Source organism: Rhinolophus sinicus, linkage group LG06, assembly GCF_036562045.2.
Source record: "Rhinolophus sinicus isolate RSC01 linkage group LG06, ASM3656204v1, whole genome shotgun sequence".
Taxonomy (NCBI): domain Eukaryota; kingdom Metazoa; phylum Chordata; class Mammalia; order Chiroptera; family Rhinolophidae; genus Rhinolophus; species Rhinolophus sinicus.
The window spans coordinates 47,715,808-47,739,161 of record NC_133756.1 but is presented as its reverse complement, the minus strand read 5'-3'; the positions used below and the strand labels follow the sequence as shown (position 1 = coordinate 47,739,161).

The window sequence follows — 23,354 nt, the reverse complement described above, 5'->3', positions numbered from 1 at the left end:
TCTGAAATCTTTGCATGTCACACTTTGCTATCTGTTTTTACAACTCTCTCTCATGGAAACTTCCTACTGTGTGTACTTTTGATTTGGTGCTGTGAGTTCATGTTCCTTGAAGCTTTATTTGTGAGAATTTTTTGAGATTGAGACAAAGCTGAGTTTTTCCAGATCCTGGTCTGTGTTGGCTTTATCAAAGTTTCGACATCCTGTGAGGACACCTGGGAGTCAGGCTGCCGGCTTTACTTATTTATTTTCAGTAGCCTTTTGAGGTATGGTTTACATACCATAAAACTTATCTAAGTTTAGCTTTATTTTTGTTCAGAGTTTTACAAGACTGGTGCTGTATGGCGTAAAATCTAGAATGTGACAAACTAAGGAAAAACGGAATGTACTCATTGAGGAAGGAAAGGGAGGAGACTTGAATTATTCTGATGAAAAGGAATCAGACAAACAAAATGACTCAGGTATTTGTAAAATAAAGAAGTGTTCATTAGAAAGATGGTTAAAGGACCACTATACTGTACATCTGAATCTAATATAAAATAATATTGGATGCCAACTGTAACTGAAAAAAAAAAAAGAGACCAACAGTAGCACGCCCACGTGGAACCCAGGCTTTGTAGCTGTCTGTTATGGAGTAGAGCAAAATAGAGCTCTAAGGAATTGAAGCTTGAGTTCAAGCTCCAAGGAAACACACGGACATTTTTGCACAATAATAATAAACTGGCTGCGTAAACCTTCATGAAAGGGGGAAAAAAATGTGGTTAAAGGAAAACATAAGTAGCATACATAGAAGAGGGCCAGAAAATTTTATTTGGTTAATTCCTACTGATCATTCAGGTGGCTTCGTGAATGCCAGTTCCTCCTGGAAGACATCCTTGGTCTTTCTCAATCTGGCTTAAGTGTTCCTGCAATATAGCCCCAGGGCTCACTACAGTTTTTTCAATCACAATGTGTTCTAATTACTTGATTTTTTTTTTTTTTTTTTTTTTAGGCTTATTGTAGAGAGCAGAGGTCAGCAAACTCCTGTGAGCCAAATCTGGCTCGCTGTCTATTTCTATAAATAAAGTTTTATTGGAACACAGCCACACACATTCATTTATGTGTTATGTATAACTACTTTTTGCTATAATGGTAGAGCTGAGTAATTGCAACAGAGATCACAGAGCCTGCAAAGCCTAAAATACTAACTTTTTGATTCTTTACCAAAAAGTTTGGTCTAGTGCATAATCTCTATTGGGGCAGAACAGTGTCTACCTTGTTTGCTGTGGTATCTCCAGCATTTACCATGGTGTTTGTCACCTAGAAGGAGCTAAATAAATATAAGTGAATGTAGGGATTGAATGAAAAAAAAGCTGAAGAGCCTACTATTTTGAGGTTATGCAGAATTTAGAAAAAATTAAATCTAATCAGACAAATAAATAAAAGTGATTATGTTAGTAAAATCCCATTATAAAGAACTTCATTATAATGTTATGTCAGGGAAGCAGCTGGATATAGTGAAAATAATCAGGCAGACCTGGGTTCCATGCCTCCCCTGCCTCTCATTAGCCATGCAGTTTTAACCAAACTATTTAACATCATGAGAGCATCTGCTTCCTTTTTGAAAGGTGGGATTTGTGATCTGTACCTTCAGAGCGTGCTATCAGGATTCAATGAGATGCTGTGTGCACAGACGCTGATACATAACTGACACTCATTAAACGATGGTTCCTTCCCACCTTGTTTCCTTTTCTTCCATGATGCACTTACTTCTTTGTTCCTACAGATGGACTAAAAACAGTCCTTTGTAATATGGTTCCAATGACCACAAATAAGCCCACATCACTCAGGTTTTCAATGGTCCTTATCCAGATAAAAGTTAATGTCCAGTTCAAACATAGTGCCTTGTTACCAAAGGCATGAAGCTGAATTTTCATCCTGCCCCAAAGGGTAATCACTCTTCGAATTTCCCTTTACTTCAGAGCTTAAACATCCGTGCAATAAACACAGAATCCGTCTGAGCTTAAAATTTCCTGGGAATTAAAAAAAAAATGACTAAAGTGCTAAAAAAAAAAAGGATGGTTTGGGCAGGGGCATCTCTCGGTGTTGAGTACATTCTCCCTAATATAGTGTAAGTAGAATAAGACTCTTCCATCTCAGCAGAGCTCTTTCTGTTGTATCAGTCTGCCTTCCAGCTGTGTGGCTTTAGGCAACTCACTTAACATCTCTGAGCTAGTTTATTTTAAAATAGGATTCTTTCCACCAAATCAGAGGGTTTTGTGAGGAATAAATAAGATAATGTAGATCTTAATGGGTAGAAAATTTTTAAATGGTGTAGAAATATAGGTTCCTGCAGAAGCATGGCCATTTTCCTCCTTCTGTTGATATCAGAATGCTTCTTTCTTCTCCCTAGTGAGTGGAGGGGCTAGATGTGAGGGGAGCATAGAGACTCTGAAGTAGTGGGAAAGAGCATGTCATTGGGGGCAAATGGGCTAGGTTTTCCTCCTGCATCTGTCAGCTAGTAACTATGTGAACTTGGCAGGTTACCTAACCCTAGTGTCTTACTTTGTCAACCTTGGATAACACACCTACTTCACAGTGTTTTTGTAAAGAAAATATATGCACATTTCCTGATGCATAGCAACCCCTCAGTAAACGGTAGCTACTATTATTTTAATTTTCAACACTTGTACATTAGGAAAGAGGTATCTTTCAGTGTACACGGTTCAGTGAAGTTTTCTTCCAACTGCAGTTTTGGAGGTCGTCATCAATTCTTTGTTGTGGGGTTTCCTGCTCCCGATCCTAGAGGCTCCTGGGGGCCTTTCCTCTTCCCTACCCTAAGGCTGTTGGTGCTGTAGAGAAGCTGGCAAGAAAATGAGTGTTTCCCCTGGCATTTAGTGATGACTCTCTCTTCCTTTGTAACAGGCAGAAGTATGACAATAACTAAGGACCTGTAAATAGAGTCCTTACTAAGCAACAGGTCACTCTATCTTTCTACCATATTATGCATATGAGCTGTTACACTGTACTTGAAACAAGCGCTTGACAGATCTCTTTAGAGTCACACTTTGAACATAACTCAGGGCACATCCCCCCTGCATAGCAAAAATGAGCCACTCTACAGCCTAAAGCAACATGACTTTTTCTACTAGATATCAGTATTTTTCTATCTGACATTTAGTATATCCTAGGCAACCAAAAAAATACCAGCTGCCTCTAAGGTTATTATTCATCATTTTTGTTCTTATTGTTACATATTGTTAAAAACCCACTAAACTGACATTAATATTCTTCATCTGAGTGCTCCTTTTTCTTAGATTAGTTCGGCATTTTTCTCTGAAGGCTTTTTGTTAAAAAATGCATAAGAAAATAGCTAGGCAAAGAAAAAACCTGGGCAGAGAATTGGATGAGCTTCTCCAGCACTTCCGAAAGACAGACGGAGAGGCTGTCTCCATGCCTTCTACCACAGCACACTGCAACAGAATTGATATTTATACTTGTGTGATGGGTCCTAAATAGCTAGCACTTTCGTAGTTCTCTATGTTATGGAGGGTAGAGATAATATTTACAGTAGCTCTTCTAAGACTGGAGAGAAAATTCTAGTATTTTAAAATTTAAGTTTATAAAAGTTTTCTCTTATCTTCCTTAATATTTTTCTGTCTCAAAGCCACCCACTGGGAACTGTGTGAGTTAAGACCCCAGGCTATGAACCCTTAGACCTGAAGTGACAACATGCCTCACTTTCAATATGACCTGGAAGTAAGAGAATACGCACTGTCTCGTTGTAGGAGTGAAACTCCATAAGATTCATTTAAAATCTCTGCGAGTTCCCTCCAACATTACTTGCGGGCAAATAATGATTCTCTATCCCTTTCTATTTCAAGACGTGTCTAAGAAAAGGAGATTTTCTCTTGTGTAGAGCCAGGTGAAGATTTACTCCTGCTTACATTTGATCCAGAGTATTAGTCCAGGAAATTGAGTGTCTTTCTGTAACTGTTTCCTCAAGCCGCAGGAGCCTGGGGAAGGACAAGGCAGAAGTAGGCAGAAGGAGGCCTCATCATAGCCGCAGTTTTCAGTTTTAGCCACCTTGGCTCTGGACTGCTGTGCAGTCCAGGTATTTATCTCTAATGGTAACTGGAAGGACCCACTGATGCAAAATTTGACATATCATTATTATTTACCAATAAAATGATAGCTAACATTGATATGACACCCACTATTGGGCAGCCACTTTTCTAAGCGCTTTATATCTGATCGCACGTAATCCTCACGGCATCCTGAGGGATGGGCGCTCCTATTATCCCCATTTTATAGATGGAGAAATTTGCCTCTATTCACAGAGCCAATAGGTGGCAGAACAAAGATTCACCCCTGGCCTGACTGAGTTCAGAGCCCAGGGCCCATTCTCTTAGCCTCCTGCCCACCCTCCAGATGCGAGCAACCTTTGTATTTTACTGGATAGTTATCCTGGACATGGATCTCTGCACCACACTGTGCATTACACACAATAGGGTTCTGCCACGTACTTTTGATTTCTTTGACTACGGAAATGAGGGAGACACTATGGAGGAGAACAACTGTGTTGAACATCTGTGTTGTCAGTCTTCGCTGAGAGACTCTTGGGCATCCCACACCGTCCTTGTTCTAGTCTTTTCCAGCCTCAGAGAGTTATGTCCTTTTTATTCTGACTCGTTGCTCAGTAAACTTGATTACTCAAGGCTTTTCTCGGGTGCCAAGGCCTTGTCAGGAGCTTGAAAAGGAGACCTGGCCTCTCTCATGTGGGTCCCACATGAATACCACGATGGCAGCGCTGTGCTGGAGCAACGTGAACACGTTGTGCTGCATCGCTGACTGTCGCCACTCCATTCTGCTCTTCCTGGGCTTTTTTTCTCTGGCCATCTCTGCCTGGGATCTACAGGCTACGGTGATCAGAGGAAAGAAGGGGCCTTCCCCACTTTCCCAGAAGAGGAACTCCTCGACTGGGGTCTGAGCTGAAGCAGCTCTTCTTGCAGTGAAACCTTTGGGGTACTTTTATTAACTACTCTGTGTCATCACACGGGGTGAGGTGGTGGTGCATTCATTCATTCATGACGCATTTATTAACACCTGTTCATGGAGGCGCTATGCTGAGCAGTGCGGTTGCCATCACAACTAGGATAAGAATTGTTCCTGCTTTCATAGCTTATCATTTCTGAAGAAATCAGACACATAATGAGGCAATTACTATACAATTGATGAAGACTTTGATAGGCAATAACAGTATTTCGGGAGCACATAGAAGGGGCACTCACTCCAGACCTGAAGAGCTGGGGCAGATTACATGGGAGAAGTGGCATCTGAGACCTGAAGGTCACATGTCTCAGGGGAAGAGGTTGGTAGTCGGGTAGCGAGGAAGAGAAAGAGTGTTCCTGAAAGAAGAAATGGCAAATTCAAAGGCCTACCGGCAGATAAAGTGTGCAGAGGCTGAGTAACTGGATAGCTGAAGCAGTTTGAAATAGGTTGTGGCAACATATGGAGCTGGAGAGGTGAGCGGGGGTGAGGGTATGAAGGATAGCTATCATTTAATCTTTGTATGTGACACATGGGGACCACTTGCTTTCACAGACTAACCTACTGTACCTTGGGTATTTAGTGGCAGGGGATGGGGCTGAGGAATAACATTTTTTTTAGTCCTGCTGAGTTCTGGGGGTGATGGATGGTCTCAGAGACCTTTGGTCTTGGCTCCCAGCCCATACCATTCAGGGACTCCAAGCGAGTCAAGTTCCTCACTCCCTCAGGTAGAATCTTTTGTTGCTCAAAACATGTCAGAATCTTCCTCCTGCTGCTGCCATCAGTGCTCTCCACCCCCAAAATGGATGCCTTTACTCCAGGTCCCCTCTGCTATCTCTGCTACTGCTGCGTCTGACGTGGCCACTGGTGCTAAGGTGGACCTCACTGCACCACTAGGTATTCGGAACTGAGCAGGCCTTTCACACTCACCAGCAAACCTACAAGAAGGGATGGTTATCTGCATTTGTACAAATGGGGAAACTGAGGCTCAGAGACAACAAATTATTTGTTGCAAGTCACAGAACTATAAGTATGAGGGGACTTTCCAAGAGTTGTCCCTTAAATGTGTCCCTCCCACAGAGGAAGGACCAAACTTAGACACTACACATCTGGAGGATATGTTCAATGATCAAAAGCAGCATGACCTACCCAGCTCTAACTCCAAGATTTAAGACAGCCTTTCATCCTTCACTTTAAGAATATAACAATCATTTCTGATATTGGCTAGTATTATAAAATTTTATCCCAGGGGACCTGGTGATTTTTTTAATGCAAACAGATTTTTAGGCAGTGCTTGGCATATCTGAGCATATCGCATATGTGCGATGGGCAGGTGAGTTTCTTTCTTTGTGCTCTTCCCTAGGCTCTCACTGCTTGTTGTTTTTGATTTACTTTTTGTCCCTTTCTTTCATTACCATTTTAATGTTCAATTTTGATGCTATATATAGGTTTTTCTGTCCCCCTGCTCCTTCCTGCTTCTTCTCTCAAACACCAGTAAAGCTCAGGGACGAGTCTTGTGGATCCTAGCAGTAGAGATGGACAGATTAGCTAGCCAGGGCTCCTGCTTCAGACAAGGGGATTAATGAATCAATCACGAGGCTTTTATTTAAGTGTCTCTCCACTAAAAACATAGCTATCTCTGCAGCCAGATGGCCCTGGCTCTGCACTCCTGAAGGTAATCTGGACCCTGTCACTAATTACTCTGCTTCCTGGCAGCAAGTAGAAGAAATTTTCAAATTGTTTTTATTGATCACAGGACATTTTTCTCCAGACTATCACTCTCTATGAAAAAGGGGATATAATTATTTCCAGTCAACATAATCCAAAAATTTTTATACAAGAAAGGCAGTTTATATAGTGGTTACGGGTACACAATTTAGAGTCAACAGACCTGAGTGTGAATCCTTGGCTCCATCCTTTACTAGCTCTGTGAAGTAGGGCAAGTTGCTTAAACTCTTTGAAACTCAGTTTCTCCCTCTGTATAATGGGAATGTTAGTTCACATAGCTGTTATAAGGATGAAATTAGCAGGGATTAAATAAAACAGTAGTTTGGCCCACAAGATGGTTTTTCAAGAAAACCATCTATCTATCTTCAGGCCAATCTGATAGAGTTTCATCTGTTACTTGTGATTCCCTTTTCTCCATACAAGTTCTCATTCTTTTTCAAAAGTAGGACATGAGCTTGCCTTCATGAATGCTCTGATTCTCACCTTTTATAATTATAGTAAGTCCTCACTTAATGCAGGTAAGTTCTTGGAACTATGGAAAAACAAGGTATTACAAAACCATTTTCAGCATAGGCTAATTGACATAAACAAGAGTTAAGTTCCTATGGCTTCTGATCAATGTTATAAGAAAATGATGTTACTGGAAGACCTGCTGTATATGATCAAATTAAGGCTTAAAGAAATTGCAATTGGCTTTTTGCTTTCATTCCGTCTCCTTCAATAAGATGGCTATGTTTTCATTGCAGAATGATGAAGTGGAGTTTGTCCGAACTGGCTATGGGAAGGATATGGTAAAAGTTCTCTATATTCAGCGAGATGGAAAATACCACACCATTAAAGAGGTGGCAACGTCAGTGCAACTTACTCTGAGATCCAAAAAAGATTATGTGGATGGAGATAATTCAGATATCATCCCTACAGACACCATCAAGAACACAGTTCATGTGTTGGCAAAGTTCAAAGGAGTATGTTTTTTCATTTGTTTGATTTATTTTTATATTATTATTATTATTATTATCATCATTATCATCTCAGTCTTTTATTCTCTTTGCTTGGATCTCAACTCACAACATCTTTTAGGTAGAGAATCCTATTCAACAGTTTTACATGTTATCTCTTGATTAGCATCATTGGGAAATCAAAACCCTGAGCATATTTCAGAAAGAAATTTTATACATTTTTATCATGTATTTCTTTGAGTCCTATTGTGTATTTTTTTTCCTTTTAGAATACTGTGTATTTATATCATAGAAGAAAATACAATTTCTCTTCTTGGTGTTACTATAGAAGATAATCTTGGGCATGAGATACATTTTGAAATTTATTTGTCCAACTTTTAATGCCTTCCTAGTTTTCCCAGCTCAATGACTACTTAGTGTCCATATATGGTGGTAATTATACTCTTCAAAAAAGTCTTGGAACTGGTAGAATCTGATATTTCAGCACTTTCACCTTGGATTTCTTTAAGTATGGGTAAAGCTGTGCTGGACCACCAACAGAGTTCTGGGCAATTCAAGCTCATTTTTTAAATCTAGGGCTTAGGCCACTCAGCCACGTTACCACTTCTAAATGGGGGTTGGGAAGCTGGGTGGAAAAGGTGAAAGAATTAAGTACAAATTAGTGGGATCGCAAATTGGTGCATCCACTATGGAAAACAGTATGGAGATTTCTTTAAAACTACAACTACCTTATGACCCAGCAATTCCACCCCTGAGTATTTATCCAAAGAAATCCAAAACACTAATTCAAAAAGATATATGTTCCCCTATGCTTACTGCAGTGCTATTCACAGTAGCCAAGATATGGAAACAACTGAAATGCCCATCAGTAGACATTGGAATAAGAAATTGTGGTACATTTATACAGTAGAGTATTACTTTGCCACAAAAAAGAATGAAATCTTACCATTTGCAACAACATGGATGGACCTGGAGGGTATTATGCTAAGTGAAATAAATCAGACTGAGAAAGACAAATACCACATGACCTCACATGTGGAATCTAAAGAACAGAATAAATGAGCAAATTAAAAAGAAATAGACTCATAAATACAGAGAACAAACTGATGGTTGCTAGATAAGAGGGGGTTTAGGAGGATAAGTGAGAAAGGTGAAGAGATTAGGAAATACAAATTGGTAGTTACAAAATAATCATGGGAATGTAGGCTATAGCATAAGGAATACAGTCAATAATATTGTTAAAAACTATGCATAGTATCAGATGGGTACTAGACTTATCGGTGGGATCACTTCATAAATTACTTAAATGTCTGACCAGTATTATGCTATATACCTGAAACTAATAAAAAATAATATTGAATGTCAACTGTAATTAGAAAATAAACATAAATAAACAAAATTTACACACAGAAAAACAGAGTGAAAACAGATCTTTTTTAATTTGTAAGAAGTCTAGAAAGACAAGAAATGTAGACTGGAAAGATTCTTTTCTCATGCTTTTGTATGAAATCCACACCCATAGTGCATGAAATGAACAAACTAATTGAAATATAAACTCTTCGAGGCTTATCTCCGCAGTGAACCTTTCTCTTGTTAATCAGAATGGCCCAGCAAGCACAGACAGGGCTACAGAAAAAGGCACTCTCTCTTAAAAAAATAAATTGAAAATAGACTTTTGTTCCACACTGAAAAAGAGGATCAGGTAACACAGATTCATACATTTTCTGTACCGTGTGAGAGGAGCAGAAAAGTGAAGGAATGGATCTGAATGTTGAAAACAATGTAAACTAATTCATTACAGATAGAATGACCATAAAATTTTTTATTCAAACCAGGACAATTTTTTTTTTTAAATTGAGGTATAATTGACCTGCAACATTATTGTTAGTTGCAGGTATACAACATAATTATTTGGTATTTGTATATATTGCAAAATGACCAATACAGTAAGTCTAGTTAACATCCATCACCATAGTAATAGAATTTTTTTGTGATAACTTTTAAGGCTTCGTCTCTTAGCCACTTTCAAATATGCAATATAGTATTATTAATTATAGTCGCCGTGCTGTACATTGCATCCCCATGACTTACTTATTTTATAATTAGAAAGCTTGTACCTTTTGACTTTCTTTACTCATTTCGTCTACCCTGCTTCACCCCTTGCCTTTGGCAACTACCAATCTGTTCTCTGTATCTATGAGCTTGGTTTTATTTTTTTGTTTAGTTTGCATTTTTGATTCCACATATAAGTGAGACCATACAGCATTTGTCTTTGTTTATTTGACTGATTTCATTTAGCATAATGCCCTCAAGTTCCAACCGTGTTGTCCTAAATGGCAAGATTTCTTTCTTTTAATGGCTGAATAATATTCCTCTGTGTGTGTGTGTGTGTGTGTGTGTGTGTGTGTGTGTGTGTGTGTGTATCACATTTTCTTTATCCACTAATCCATCGATGGACACTTAAGTTGTTTCCATATCTTGGCTACAGTGAATATGGAGGCGCATATATCTTTTCATTTTCCAAACCAGGACACTTTTCAGAGGGAAATAGGATGCTATTAATAATCATTCTAGGGCAACAAGTATAAAATGTCTCATAAATGTCAGAATGATCCTGGGGAAACCTGTACAAATAGTCTATCTTAATTATTGACAAAGCCATAAATCATCTGTAGACTGTGCTAGGACCATACAACTTTGCCTAGAGATTAATATGAAGAATTCATGTGGATGTTGGGAGCTGCTTTATGAGGGTGGAGAGCTGGGGAGGGTCTATAGAAGCCCAGTTTGCAAAGCAAGAAAGCTGAAGTGGCCCTTCACTAACTTGTTTCCTTGGGAAACTCGGAGGACTGCTTGCCAACCTCATAAAGAGACCAGAGTGTAGTGGAGCATATTGTAGCACTACAGTCGGTATAGGTGATGAGTGCACTCACCGTCAGGAGCATCTGAATGTTAAGTTACTCTTTGCTCATCCACAGATTGACACCGCCTCTCTGGCGAAACAGGTTTCCTGCGAAAACAAGATAGTCTCACTTTGGTGTTGGTGACCTAATATTAACTACACTTAGGAGCCCTTGTGAAAAATTGGAATAACGATCAATTCATCTCTCATGATTCTTTCTATGTTTCTCTGATTCTAAAAAAAGCACTTGGTCAAGAAAGAGAGCTCCACGGGTATTTAAAAATTATTTTTAAATAGTGCAGGGATTTCTGATCGCTGGCATTTTGTTTCTTTTTGCAGATCAAAAGCATAGAAACTTTTGCTGTGAATATCTGTGAACATTTCCTTTCTTCTTTTGACCATGTCACCAGAGCTCAAGTCCATGTGGAAGAAGTCCCTTGGAAGCGTTTTGAAAAGGTTACTTCACTTATTGGTGTTCTCAGTTTAATTTAAAAAATTGGCTACATGACATATGTTGAAATGTTACTGGAAACAATGTTTTTATTATTTTTTTCTAATTTTCAGAATGGAGTTAAGCATGTCCATGCATTTATTCATACGCCCACTGGGACGCACTTCTGTGAGGTTGAGCAGATGAGGAGTGGTGAGAAAATATTTTTCGTGCTTTAATTCTCAATTTCAGTTTTTTTTCCCTTCTAAATCACTCTGATTATTAATACTAAGGAAAACTGTAAAGAATTTTGAAGGCTTTTAAATCTGAGATGGGATTGAGCATTGTGACTTTAAATTATATTTAAAAACGATCTACTTTTTATCTTAAGAATATAAAAATGAAATAATACCTTTTGCAACAAATCTGGGAGTTGAGTGGGGTAGATCATTTTTATTACTCAATTTTGAGGTAAGGGGGAAAAAAGCCCAGGCTGACAAAAACCCAAATCTCTAGTACGTTTTGTACCATACGATGCTTTAATTATAATAACCTTTATAAGAAATATCTATGGAATAACATTCAAGTTTTCCTAACATTCATTTGCATAATAATAAAATCACTGATATTATTTCTATAAAAATGAACCTCACTTAAAATAGCAATGACAGTTATATAATCCTTGCTATTTATCAAGAATTTAAAAAATTAACTGTGGAACATAATTACAACAACACCAGGCCTGAAAATAGCACACAGCACTTCTGTTGGAGAGAACCCAATCACACAGCCTCACCTAACTACAAGGGATGCTGGGAAATGTAGTCTAGCCGTGTACCCAGGAGGAAGAGAAAATAGATTTAGTGAACAGCTAGCAGTCTCTGCCACAGGAAGGTTAAGAAGTTTGGGTCAAAAGAAGACTGAAGAGAAACTGTGCAGCTTGGTACATAGGTCATTAGCGACTTCCACAAGAATATTCTAGCAGTGCCCTGGAGGTGGAAGTGCCGTGGCCAAGTACAAAGCTCTGCTGATCATTATAAGAAAACAGGCTGCTTTTCACACGCTTGTTCTTTCCAGGAATTTCCAGGAGCTGTCATCAGCTTGAACTCTGGTCACCTGGCTACTGTAGTGTGAAAAACCTAGTCACCATAATCAGGCCCAAACCTTTTCTTTCTTCAGAAAGCTACAAAGCTTCAGGGTATTGCAATCATTGTGGCAGTGTTCCCAGAGCTCCAGCTTGGCTCATCTAGAATCCAGCGTCCCCCGATATCATGTGGGGCTGGCAAGGATGAGAGTAGGGGAAGAAGCCTCTGTTGCCTCAGTGGTAGTAAGCAGTATGTGTGTGCACACGTATATGAGTATGTATAACTGCCAGTGTTGTGTGTATGAAGATGACATTTGTACTCTGTACCTCTTTGGAGAGTAAGGATCTATATACTGGGCAGCAAAGTTCAATTCTTAATTTGCTTATTGTCCAATAGCTGAAACTGAAGTTGAATCAAGGTATAATCATTGTCATAAGGAAAGCCTTGCATAGGCTTTACTGACGACAATGATCATTATCACACACACACACACACACACACCAATCCACAAGGTGAAGGTTGTTGTTACAAACTTATAAGGGCTTTTTCTAAGGGCTTTTGGTGGTGTTGGTGTTGGGGGGGATTTCAGCTAGGTTGGTGGGGATTCTGTCCCCTCAAACACATGCATTTAATCAGACTTTCAGCCATGCAACTCCCAAAAGGAACTTTCCCAGAAGGATATGTGACTGGGTTTCTCCCAGTAGATGGGACTCATTCTTATCAATTAAGCAAACATTTATAGAAAGCCTACTGAATCTCAAGCACCATTTTACGCTCTGAGAATTGCTGTAAAATGCCCATTACACTGTTTCCTTAGTGAATCTTTTAAAGTTACATCGTTAAGTGTACTTTTAGCTGTTTCAAAGTCTGCTAGTTCCGTGGGAGAATCTAGAAGAGAGAAAGAAATTTGTTCACCCAAAGGAATGAAGACTTGTTATGTCCGTGACTCCCAAGTTCTGAGAGGAGAGCTAGGCTTTGCATATGGGATGCAGCCTGCTGGGTTAGACGTTACATGGAACCTGGTTCTTCCACTCTCTTTCTCTCATGTGTCCCTGTGAACTCTAAGCTTAGCCAAGCCTTGAAGCCACTGGGATGGCTGAGTCACAAATTTGAACTACATTGGCCCCCAAACCTCAGTGCTACTTGAATTATAATTCATAATTCTTTAAGAATCAAATTTCTCCCAATCTGATGTTAATTATAAAAATTCATCTAAAGCTCAGCTAAGTACAGGAATGGAAGATGGAGATGGATTTCAACTAAGAGATACTGTCTTCTTGTAGTGAAAAAAAAAAATCTATTAACATGGAGACCAGTTAGGGTGGGAGGATGGATTTAAGGAAGGGATGATGAAATTGAAGGTCTGGAGGAGAATAGATTGAAGAGATACCACTTCTTCTGGGCAGACAGAAGAAGTGAGATGAGGGCGGTGGGAGACTCAAAACAGAGACGGCCACTGACTAGAATTTCAGTTTATGTCCTTTCGATATCAAAACTAATATGCTCCTCAGTTCCTCCAAAAGAAGAGTTCTTGGCAAACCCAAGATCTTTTGAAATCATCTTGATTATCACCTAGTTGAACAAAGCCCAGTTAACTTCCTTCCTTCTGGATTATGTCATCTTTTCCTATCGAGAATTACCCAGAGGGAGCTTTCACTCTCTCTGCATGAGTTAAATGGACTCTCCAAGGTAAATGATATTTAACTGATCTTCACTTTTTCTAGCACTTTACAAGTTTGAGGTTTTCTACTAGAGTGATTTAATATAGTTTTAAAATATTCTTTTAGCTATTTGTGTCCTTTTTGGAGATGTTAAATGTGGAAGCAATTATCCTTTTCATGACAGGATTTTTTCTTAGCTCAGTAAAGCTTTGTGCTTTGTGACACCTGATGCGTAGGTAAGAAACCGGGCTTATATTCTATTAATTTGCAGTGAGTTTCTTCCCCTTAGAGAGCTAATGTGTAGGATGTATGTTTCTCTGAGAGATAAACCACAATCTGGTAAGTGTGTAGGAGGACTCTAAAAGCTAGAAAAGAGTATGTTCTAGCAAAGCGATATGTGAAAATCTTCCTTTTGCATTATTCCATAAATATGGCAGAAAGGCAAAAAAAAAAAAAAAAAAAAGCTGATTAAGTGGTTTAATGGGAAGTAACCTAGAAAAGGACAGTCTTTTTGATTCAATTACTTCTTGTTCGTCTAAATTGGAATCTTTTTTTAGAGTGTGTGAGGCATCATATTTTTAGTTGATGGGACCATGAATTTGAAAGGCTCAGGTTCTTACCAGTGTTCAGAAAGCTGGGGCACCGCCAACAGAAAAGATAAAATAAGCTCTCTGATTTCATCCAGAGTGTCTACTGCTTGCCAAGGGAAAAAATTCACATTCAAAGAGAATAGGTTTTTTTGTTGTTGTTTTTGTTTATAGACTGATGAGTGCACCAGAGGAGATGGTTTGCATTCTGCCAACACTGTGGCAATAGTTAACTGTCTTTGTAAACATGAGATATTTTATTTTGTGTGAAACTGAGGCCAAAACACATTAGAAAATGCAACTGCTTTTTCAGATTCCAGCAAGAAAGTAGATCATTTCAAAGTTGCCTAGCAGGAATCACACTCTTGGAATATCAATAAATATCATCCCAGAGCTGGAGGAGGTGAATAGAGACACCACATCAGAAGTAGTTTTCAGAACCCAAGGAAGCTTTCTGAAACATGGGAAATATTTACAGGTGGTTGGAGTCCAAAAGATAAAGGCAGTTATAGCAAAATCATCATAACAACTTTTATAGAACATTTTCTGTGGGGCAGTCATTCTACTCAGTCCCTTACATTTATTATTTTAGACATCTATCAACTCTAGGAAGTAGGTATGGTTACCATCTCCATTTGACAGATGATAAAATCAAGGTAGAGAGAGGTGATGCAATTTTCTCAGGGGAATAGTGCTCATAAGTTGAGGAGGACAGGCACAAAGAGCGCTGAGATTTGAATTCTGGCAATCTGAGTCTCAAGGCTGTGGACTCAACCACTATCAACACTGCGTCCAGGAATCCTTTCATGATTTAGATCATTAGAGCAGACAAAGCCTTATTGGCTTACATGGATGCTGGCGATTAAGGCCAGCTGTGTAGGGGAAAATGTAGGTAAAGCGTGCCTTTGGTTCTCCTTCACCTTCACTTTATCCCCTTTTAAGGGTTTCCACTATTTGTTTGAATCACTCTCCTGATTGCAAACCCATGTTCCATTTTTACAGGATTTTTTTTTTTTTTTTTTCCTGGAAGGGATGACTGTTTGAAATAGATTGATACTAGTTTATAAAAGTTTGTCACTCCTTTAAGGGGTCTTTGTATTTTGATAGGAGATTTTTAAGGAATATCAAGTTTTCAAGACAGGTAGGGCCATTTTTAAGAGTAATGGTTCAATTTCCAATTGAGACCAATGGGGATGGTATTTTTCAGTCTGAGGGTACTACCTGAGACCCTCAAAGCACACTGTGGAATGGGAAATGGCAATCTTCATATCTCCTGGAGAGGCGTCTTATTGTAAAGAAATGGGGAGAGAGTTAAAGGATGGAGAAAATATTGTGCATGGGGAGTGATCCAAAAAGGAGGAAGAAAGGCATGGAATCTTACAATGGAGAGCTGAGCTCAAACTCTACCTCTGCTAGTTTCTTAGCCATGTAACTACGGGCAAATAATTAAAAGTCCCCTATATAAAAATTCTTATGTAATAGAGTTGTGAGGATTAAGTAAGGTAAAGACTGTAAAAGGCAGCAACGAAACACATGCTGATAGTGAGGAGTTCCTGGCTAATGTTGATGCCCTCCCCACCACACTGTGTATTGGAGTTGTGGGTGGGGCTGATCAGGAAGGGGAATGGTGAAGGATGAGGGAGAACTGTCTAGAAGTAAAAGAGACTAAGTTGTAAGGAACTGTCATGCAGGGGCTCAGTTCCCACTCCCCGCACAAGAACACAGGATATGGTGAGGCCAAAAATGAACACCAACGGAAACATAGATAGGGGAGTCATACCACTATATTCTCGATGGCGGCTGGTCGAGACAAAAAAGCAAACATCTGCCAGTACCCCAACAGGGGATCTTCCTGCACCCCAGTCTCACTGGCTGCCAGGCGAGACACAGGACGTAGGATCCATACGATCCGCAATCCGCCATCCACACTGGCTAACCCCACTTGCTAGCCGCAATCTGCTGTCCGCTTCTCTGTCAACCAACCCCCTAGCAAAGCCACAGCAGTTATATTAGAGGCTAATGCCTAACTGGTAACAGCTGATGGCCACCCAGCCACAGTGGATGGCCATATGATTACAGCTGATTGCCATCTATTACCCAAGCTAGCACCTTTCCATGTGAGGCCGAGAGCCTGGAAACTGTTCTCTGGGACTCTGTCCCCACAGGTACTTATTTCTTGATGCAAATCAACCTTGTTGCATTCACTCATTCATCCATTGAACAGATACTTATTGATTACTTGTGCAATTCTCTTGGATTTGAGACTTAGACTTACTTGGATCAGAACCACATCTTCTTCATACACCTAGAATCCGATAGACCCAGACAACTTAAAGCATTAAGGCACTGCTGGTGTCTGTCTCTTGATTCTTCTTCAGATAGAGCTTCCAGTGAGAACTTCAGAATGTGAAACAAATACCATTTTCAGTTTTACCACATTATCCCGGAACACTCTGGCCTGAACACTTTATTTAATCAGCACATATTTAACCAGCAGATCTATCACGAACCACTGGCCATTGCTCTTTGATAGGTGCACACATGTGGCCAGGACAATATCAAAATACAGTCATTATTTCCCTACTTCTGAGTTAACTGCTCCTGAGTTCACCGCAGCAATGGAAGCCATACAGGTGATGTAAACCACTGGGTTATTCAGAGCTGCCCTGGATTGTAACTGAGGATTGTGAGCTACATTCTTATTCTTCAACTACGACGATGTCCCTCATGGTCTTATTTCATATACGAAGCAGGCCAGGAATGCTTCGTCAGGACTAATTTCAAACTGAAAAGGGGTGACCTCTGTTATCCTGCCATGGCAGAGTGCTGTTGGGGCATGTACCCAAGTGTCCCATGGATGTCTCCAGCCTTCACATACAAAGAAGACCAGGGTGATGTTTTTTTTTAATTTTTTATTTTACCAGCGACCTCCCTGTCTACCTAACAACGTACAACTAACCTGTCTCAATATGACTCCTATTATATATTACGCTAAAAGATTACAAGAGACTATTTGTTTTCTTTTTCATACTTTCTGCTATTTCCCAAGTTTTCTGCAAGTTATTCACATTGTTTTTCATATTAGAAAAAAAAATTTAAATGCAGCGGTCTGGAACTGGTATGTGGAGATATCTGCCTGGGAATTTGGGATGTGATGTGTTTACATAAGCTGTATCTTAAAAGGGTTGTGTGGGGCTTCAGAATGAGTCACCCTAAGATGTGCCTCTGTGGTAGGCAGAGTATTTTTTTTTATTAGTTTCAGGTGTACAAAACAATGTAATAGACATTTACACCCCTCACAAAGTGATAACCCCCCAATCTACTACCCCTCTGACATCACATACAGCTGTTACATTTCCACTGTCACTATTCCTAATGCTGTACTCCACTTCTTGTGAATACACATACACACACACACACACACACACACACACACACACATATAAACTTGTAGTTGACATTCATTATTGTTCAGCTTCAGCTTCAGGTGTACAGTGCAGTGGTCAGGCATCTACACCATCCCTGAAGTAGACCTGGGTGATGTTAATTCCTGAATTCTCCTGGCCCTGTAGCTCTCTCATTGCAAAGCTTCTAGGCCTCTCCAGCCAAACTCTCCCACCTCTGACAGCCTGGAGGGCTGTCTCACATGTGTTCAGTGACAAGTGTGCACCCATTGGCTACACTGCTGCCTCACTGGCTCTGCTCAGCATTTACTCTGCCAGTTGTCACTGCTTCTTGGGAAGAATGATGCTCTCCACAGAGCATTGTGCCTGGGGCTTCTTAATGTGTCACCTGGTGCCACATTCTCTTCCAGCTTCACCAAACTGTTGGAGTTACAGTGTGTTGCACATAGAAAAAGAATGAGAGGATTGTCCTCTCACTAACTCTATGCCCCACCTGTCACCTGGGCCCTGGGCTGGAACAACTGGAACACAAGTAAACAGCTTATTCCGATTAAGCCTACACCCCTCTGCCTCCCACTCACCTCATGAGGTGACATCGGAGGTGGCAGGAGAGTCATATCATCCCTTCCATTATTTTCAATTCTTGCCCTCTCTCCCCCAGGCCCCCTGAACCAATTTTGTCCCTTCTCCTTCAGCCAAAAAACAAAAACCTTTATGTGTGCTGAGCTCAAACTCCACCTGTGATAGAGGATATGTTTATCTTCTCAGGCAGATCTATGTCTTGTGCATCACTGGCCTGACCTTCCCAGTCTCTATTTAGGCTCAGCCAGGCCCACACTGCTATTCATTCATGAAGTGTTCTGGTTTGCTGAGATCATAACCACAAGGGAACCGAGGGACTGGTGGTGATTGGAGCCATCAGCCAGTGTAGACAATCAAGACGAGGGCTACCCCCGTACAGGGAGTCATATTAGCAGGCAGAAGAACTGCTCTGTAGGAGCATATTAACTCATTCCAGCATGATTGTCTGAGGAATGAGATGGAGCTCAAACAGTGGAAGATACGTGGCCTAGAAGACAACCGTGCATGTAGCCGAGAGGAAGGCATTCATTTCTGTGGGCCTCAACACAACGTGGAGGGTTAGTCTCTAAACTTCAGTTCTCCAAGGGCAGGCAAAAGTAGAGTTGTGCAATCCAGATAGAGAGAAGGGCACAGCATCCTCATCACTTGGACTCCAGAGGAGACAGGGAGACAAAAAACACAGGCAGCGATGTAGTTCTCTGTACAGACATCATGTGCCATGTTCGAATGACCAGGATCCTCAGGGCTCGCTATCAGCAAGAAGGCACTGTTTGGTTTTTGACCTCATCCCTCTACCTTTTTACTTAACACAGGACCTCCAGTCATTCATTCTGGAATCAAGGACCTCAAGGTCTTGAAAACGACCCAATCTGGATTTGAAGGGTTCATCAAGGACCAGTTCACCACCCTCCCCGAGGTGAAGGACCGGTGTTTTGCCACCCAAGTGTACTGCAAGTGGCGTTACCACCAGGGCAGAGATGTGAACTTTGACGCTACCTGGTATGTGTGTGAGCTGGGGCCTGGCGCTGGCACGGGCAGTGTCTGCCCTTTCTCTATGGCCTGGAGTCCCTGAGTCTTTGATTGGAAAAGGAGACTTAAAGGCTGTTCAATTCAACTTTCCCACTATTCAAAATCTTTCCTGTTGGATACCAGAAAGACCATGGTCTTACTTTGAGTTAGTAAATCTGCACTTGAATCTCAGATGCGATTAGCAATAAGGACCCTGAGTGGACCACCTAATTTCCCTCTCTGCTTTTAGTCGGTTAAATCAGCAGTTCTCGAACATTATTGTATTATTAGAATCACATGGAGGGCTTGTTAAAATGCAGGTCACTGGGCCCACCCCTCCAGGTTCTGATTTTGTAAGTCTGGGGAGCGAGCCCGAGAACGGGTATTTCTGAAAAAACTCCCCGGTGATGCTGATTCTGCTGGACCAGCGGCCACACTTTAAGAACCTCTGTATCACAGGACGAAAATGACATTTGGCTTTACCACCTCATTGTAGATGCAGAAAGGGCTAAACTAGTGTGACCAACGTGTCCCAGTTTGCCACAGACTTTGCTGACTTTAACATTGAAACTCCCATGTCCCAGGAAACACCTTGGTCCCAGATAAACTGGGACAGTTTGTTACCCTAGTCTAAACTCAAAATGAGAGTTACGGAAACACTTCATAAATGATAAATGCCTTAACAATATAGAGGTATGATTATTATTATTATAATAGCCTTACAAGCAGAAATTAGGCCTATGAACTCCCAGAGTTTACCTTTTGACCAGGCATCTCATTCCTGTGCTGAAGCTCTAATTGTTAGAAACTTCTACAATCCGGAATCTGCCACTTGATAGCTTCCGTCCACTGGTATAGCTTTGCTCTGCTCCTTCAATTAGGTGATGAGTTGGGAAATGCTTAAAGAGAACCTCATCTCAATGTTCTTTTTCCTTTTTTATTTCAAATGTTTCCCCCTGGGCAGCACCTTGATGTATTTGTGTTGAAAAGAGCACAAAACTGAGCATGTCAGAATCAGGGTGCTCGCTGGGCCTCCCCCTAAACAGAGGGCCTTAGGGTGGATTGTTTCACTTTTAAGCTCAGATTCCTCATCTCTTAATTGGGGATAACAAGAGTACTTGCCTCAGCTATATTGAGAGAATTCAATGAAGTAATGACATAAAATACTTCATGAAGAACATATTTCCCACACGTAACAATTCAAGGAACCAGCCTACCTGAGCAGTAAGAAGGCTGGCGAACTTGAGAGTTTTCTTCACAGGTTCTTCAAACGTGGAGGGAGATTTACCCTGGAATGCCCCATGGGCCTGGCACCAGATGATGCAGCTTAGCTTAGTGACGCTCAGTATGTTTGTTGAATGGTGTGTGTGTGTGTGTGTGTGTGTGTGTGTGTGTGTGTGTGTAACAGAATGGAAAGTGAGATTTTTTTTGTTTGTTTTTTTGGTTTTGGTATTATAAGATATTAATCTCTTCTAAAATCAGCAGTAAAATTATTTTCTGGGGGACAGAAAGATCACTGCTTCTTAGCTTTATAATGCTTTCCTAAAGACGACCCTATGAGTCTTCAGTTCTCTTTTCTGTGCTTAAGGGACACTGTTAGGGACATTATCCTGGAGAAATTTGCTGGACCCTACGACAAAGGCGAGTACTCACCCTCTGTCCAGAAGACCCTCTATGACATCCAAGTGCTCTCCCTGAGCCAGGTTCCTGAGGTACGTTTTGCTACTTGCCATTATGAGGACAGAGAACTTGTGTCTCTTGTCAGCTCTGAAGAAGAGTTGAGAGTTAAAATAAGAAAGTGGAAAACACATGAAACATGACATCTGTTGTTCAAAAGCTTGTTATAGCAAGTGAGAAGAGAACCAAAAAAAAAAAAAAAGGAAAAATCTGTCCAACCTGAAAACACAGGCCACTGCTGTAGTTATTTAGTTTTGCTAAAAATTCTTTGAGTCTCTTCAACCTGCTACAATTTAAGCCTCATATTCAGGACATTCAAATGCCTCGAAGGAGGGGGAGTTAGACCAAGAATCTATGTTTCAGGAGGACCAGAGAATGAAGAATAAATGCAGAGAGATTTGATCCATCCATCCATCCATCCATCCATCCATTTGATATTATAGAATGTTTATTAGTCTCTGTCAGGACATGAAGAATACAAAAATAAATTAGACATGATCCCTACTCTCAAAGAGCTCATCACTCAATGAAAGAAGACAATTAGTAAACTAGCACTACAACAGGGAACAGAGCATTATAGAAATACAGAGGAAGGCACCTAACTCTGTAATAAATAACTCTGGAATATATAGGCCAACCAGGCTTTCTGGAGGCAGAGGTGTTTGAGTCTTAAGGGACAAGTAGGGGATATCAGGGTTCACACTCCAAAGTGAGGGTGCCGAGTAGATATGGAGACAGGATGCAGTGTGGAACAGTCATTTACTGTTAGGGGTCTGCCATATGTGAAGCTGCAAGAATGAAAGTCTTTCCATGTGCCTACATGTGAGGCAGGAACCAGATCAGGAGGGCCTTAGCAGGCTTATTTATAGTCTGTACTTTATCCTGAAAGCACTTAGGAGCCACTGTGGGGATTTAAGCAGATTTGCACTCCAGAAATATCACTCTGGTAGAAGTGTGACAAATTAAAAGGATGCTGGACCTCAGACAAGGAGAGCTGTTGGGAGGCTGTTGCTGAATTTTGGTGAGGAGGGCCTGAATTAAGGCTGTGATGAGACAGAGAAAAAGTGTACTCCCTGTAGACCTGGCAAGAGGGACCCCTGCCATGGCCCAGCACTTTGGAGGCCCGCTTCAGGCCTTCCCCTGGCTATGCCTCTCTCCACTTGATGAAGAATCAGTGGGGCCAAGGCAACAGACTCTTCAAGAGCCCATGCATCCCCTCTAGGCCATTCTCTGGACCCCTTCATCCAGAAGTTCCTGCCCAAATAACCCTGAGACTAGTTCCAGAACCTGAGCAAGTCTCTTCCCTAGATCTGCTCTCTGGAGGGCAGATCGGGCCATTGGTATGTGCACCCTTAGGCCTGACAGTGGGCAAAAAGTCAGAAGTTTGCAGGAGGTATGGATGGGACGTGCTATGCAAGCTGGGTGTCTGCCCACATGAGTACGAGAAAGAATATGGGATGGACCAGGGGCTGGGGGCTCACGCTTTCCCCACTACCACATCCTGGCAAGGTACTCTAAGGAATCAGATCATTTTAAATTAGATCCTGGCCTTCCAGGTTGTTATGAAGGTCTATTTGCCAAGTTAGAATGAGAGAACATATTTCACTTAAAAGTTTTTTTAGTTTGATTTATAAATTTTAAATCTTTAGACATCTGGTATGTGGGCCTCCAATTATACTCTTACCCCAGGGCCTGTGAATGCTGGGGACAGGTCTGGAGAAGAGGGAGTGGAAGGAGGAGGGACTTAGGAGGTTGACTGGCCAGCACCAGGAGACTGGTTAGATGCTGAAGAGGTCTCCCAGGTTTCTGACTCAAGAAATTCTTACTTTTCTGGGAAGCAGATTTTGTACATGGAGGGAAGGCGAGTGGGTCCACCATCTGATAATAGGACTAGGAGGAGAGAACAGTATCTGGCAGTCGAGGAACATCACGGTTTGTCTCAGAGACAGAGATGAAGCCTGAGTAACGGGCTGGTGGGTAGGTGGGGCGAGAGGGGAGAGACAGAGAGATGGATTCCCAGTTGCCCAGTGTGATATATATTCTTGTGGATTCCAGATAGAAGATATGGAAATCAGCCTGCCAAACATTCACTACTTCAACATAGACATGTCCAAAATGGGACTGATCAACAAGGAAGAGGTAAGAACTTTAAAAATATTTAAAGCACATCTACTCTCCTCCCCACTCCCTTTGTAAACCTGGGATAATAATATCACCAACCAAAACTCTTCAGAGCTGGAGCTGTTGCTTGTGGAATATTAATAGTTGCTACTGATTGGGGCCCTTCTAGGCTCTGGGCCTCTCAA

The 23,354-nt window shown here is 41.0% G+C and overlaps 1 protein-coding gene across 1 annotated transcript in view; it reads left to right on the top strand.

Moving 5' to 3' along the window:
- Nucleotides 1–23,354, top strand: part of LOC109436574 (uricase) — a 28,406-nt gene that overhangs the window by 2,121 nt on the left and 2,931 nt on the right. The window contains exons 2-7 of the mRNA XM_019715248.2: nt 7,500–7,718; nt 10,954–11,070; nt 11,179–11,257; nt 19,176–19,362; nt 20,960–21,083; nt 23,104–23,187. Of these exons, the coding sequence (XP_019570807.2) occupies nt 7,500–7,718; nt 10,954–11,070; nt 11,179–11,257; nt 19,176–19,362; nt 20,960–21,083; nt 23,104–23,187 (810 nt within the window). The remainder of the gene's footprint in view (nt 1–7,499; nt 7,719–10,953; nt 11,071–11,178; nt 11,258–19,175; nt 19,363–20,959; nt 21,084–23,103; nt 23,188–23,354) is intronic.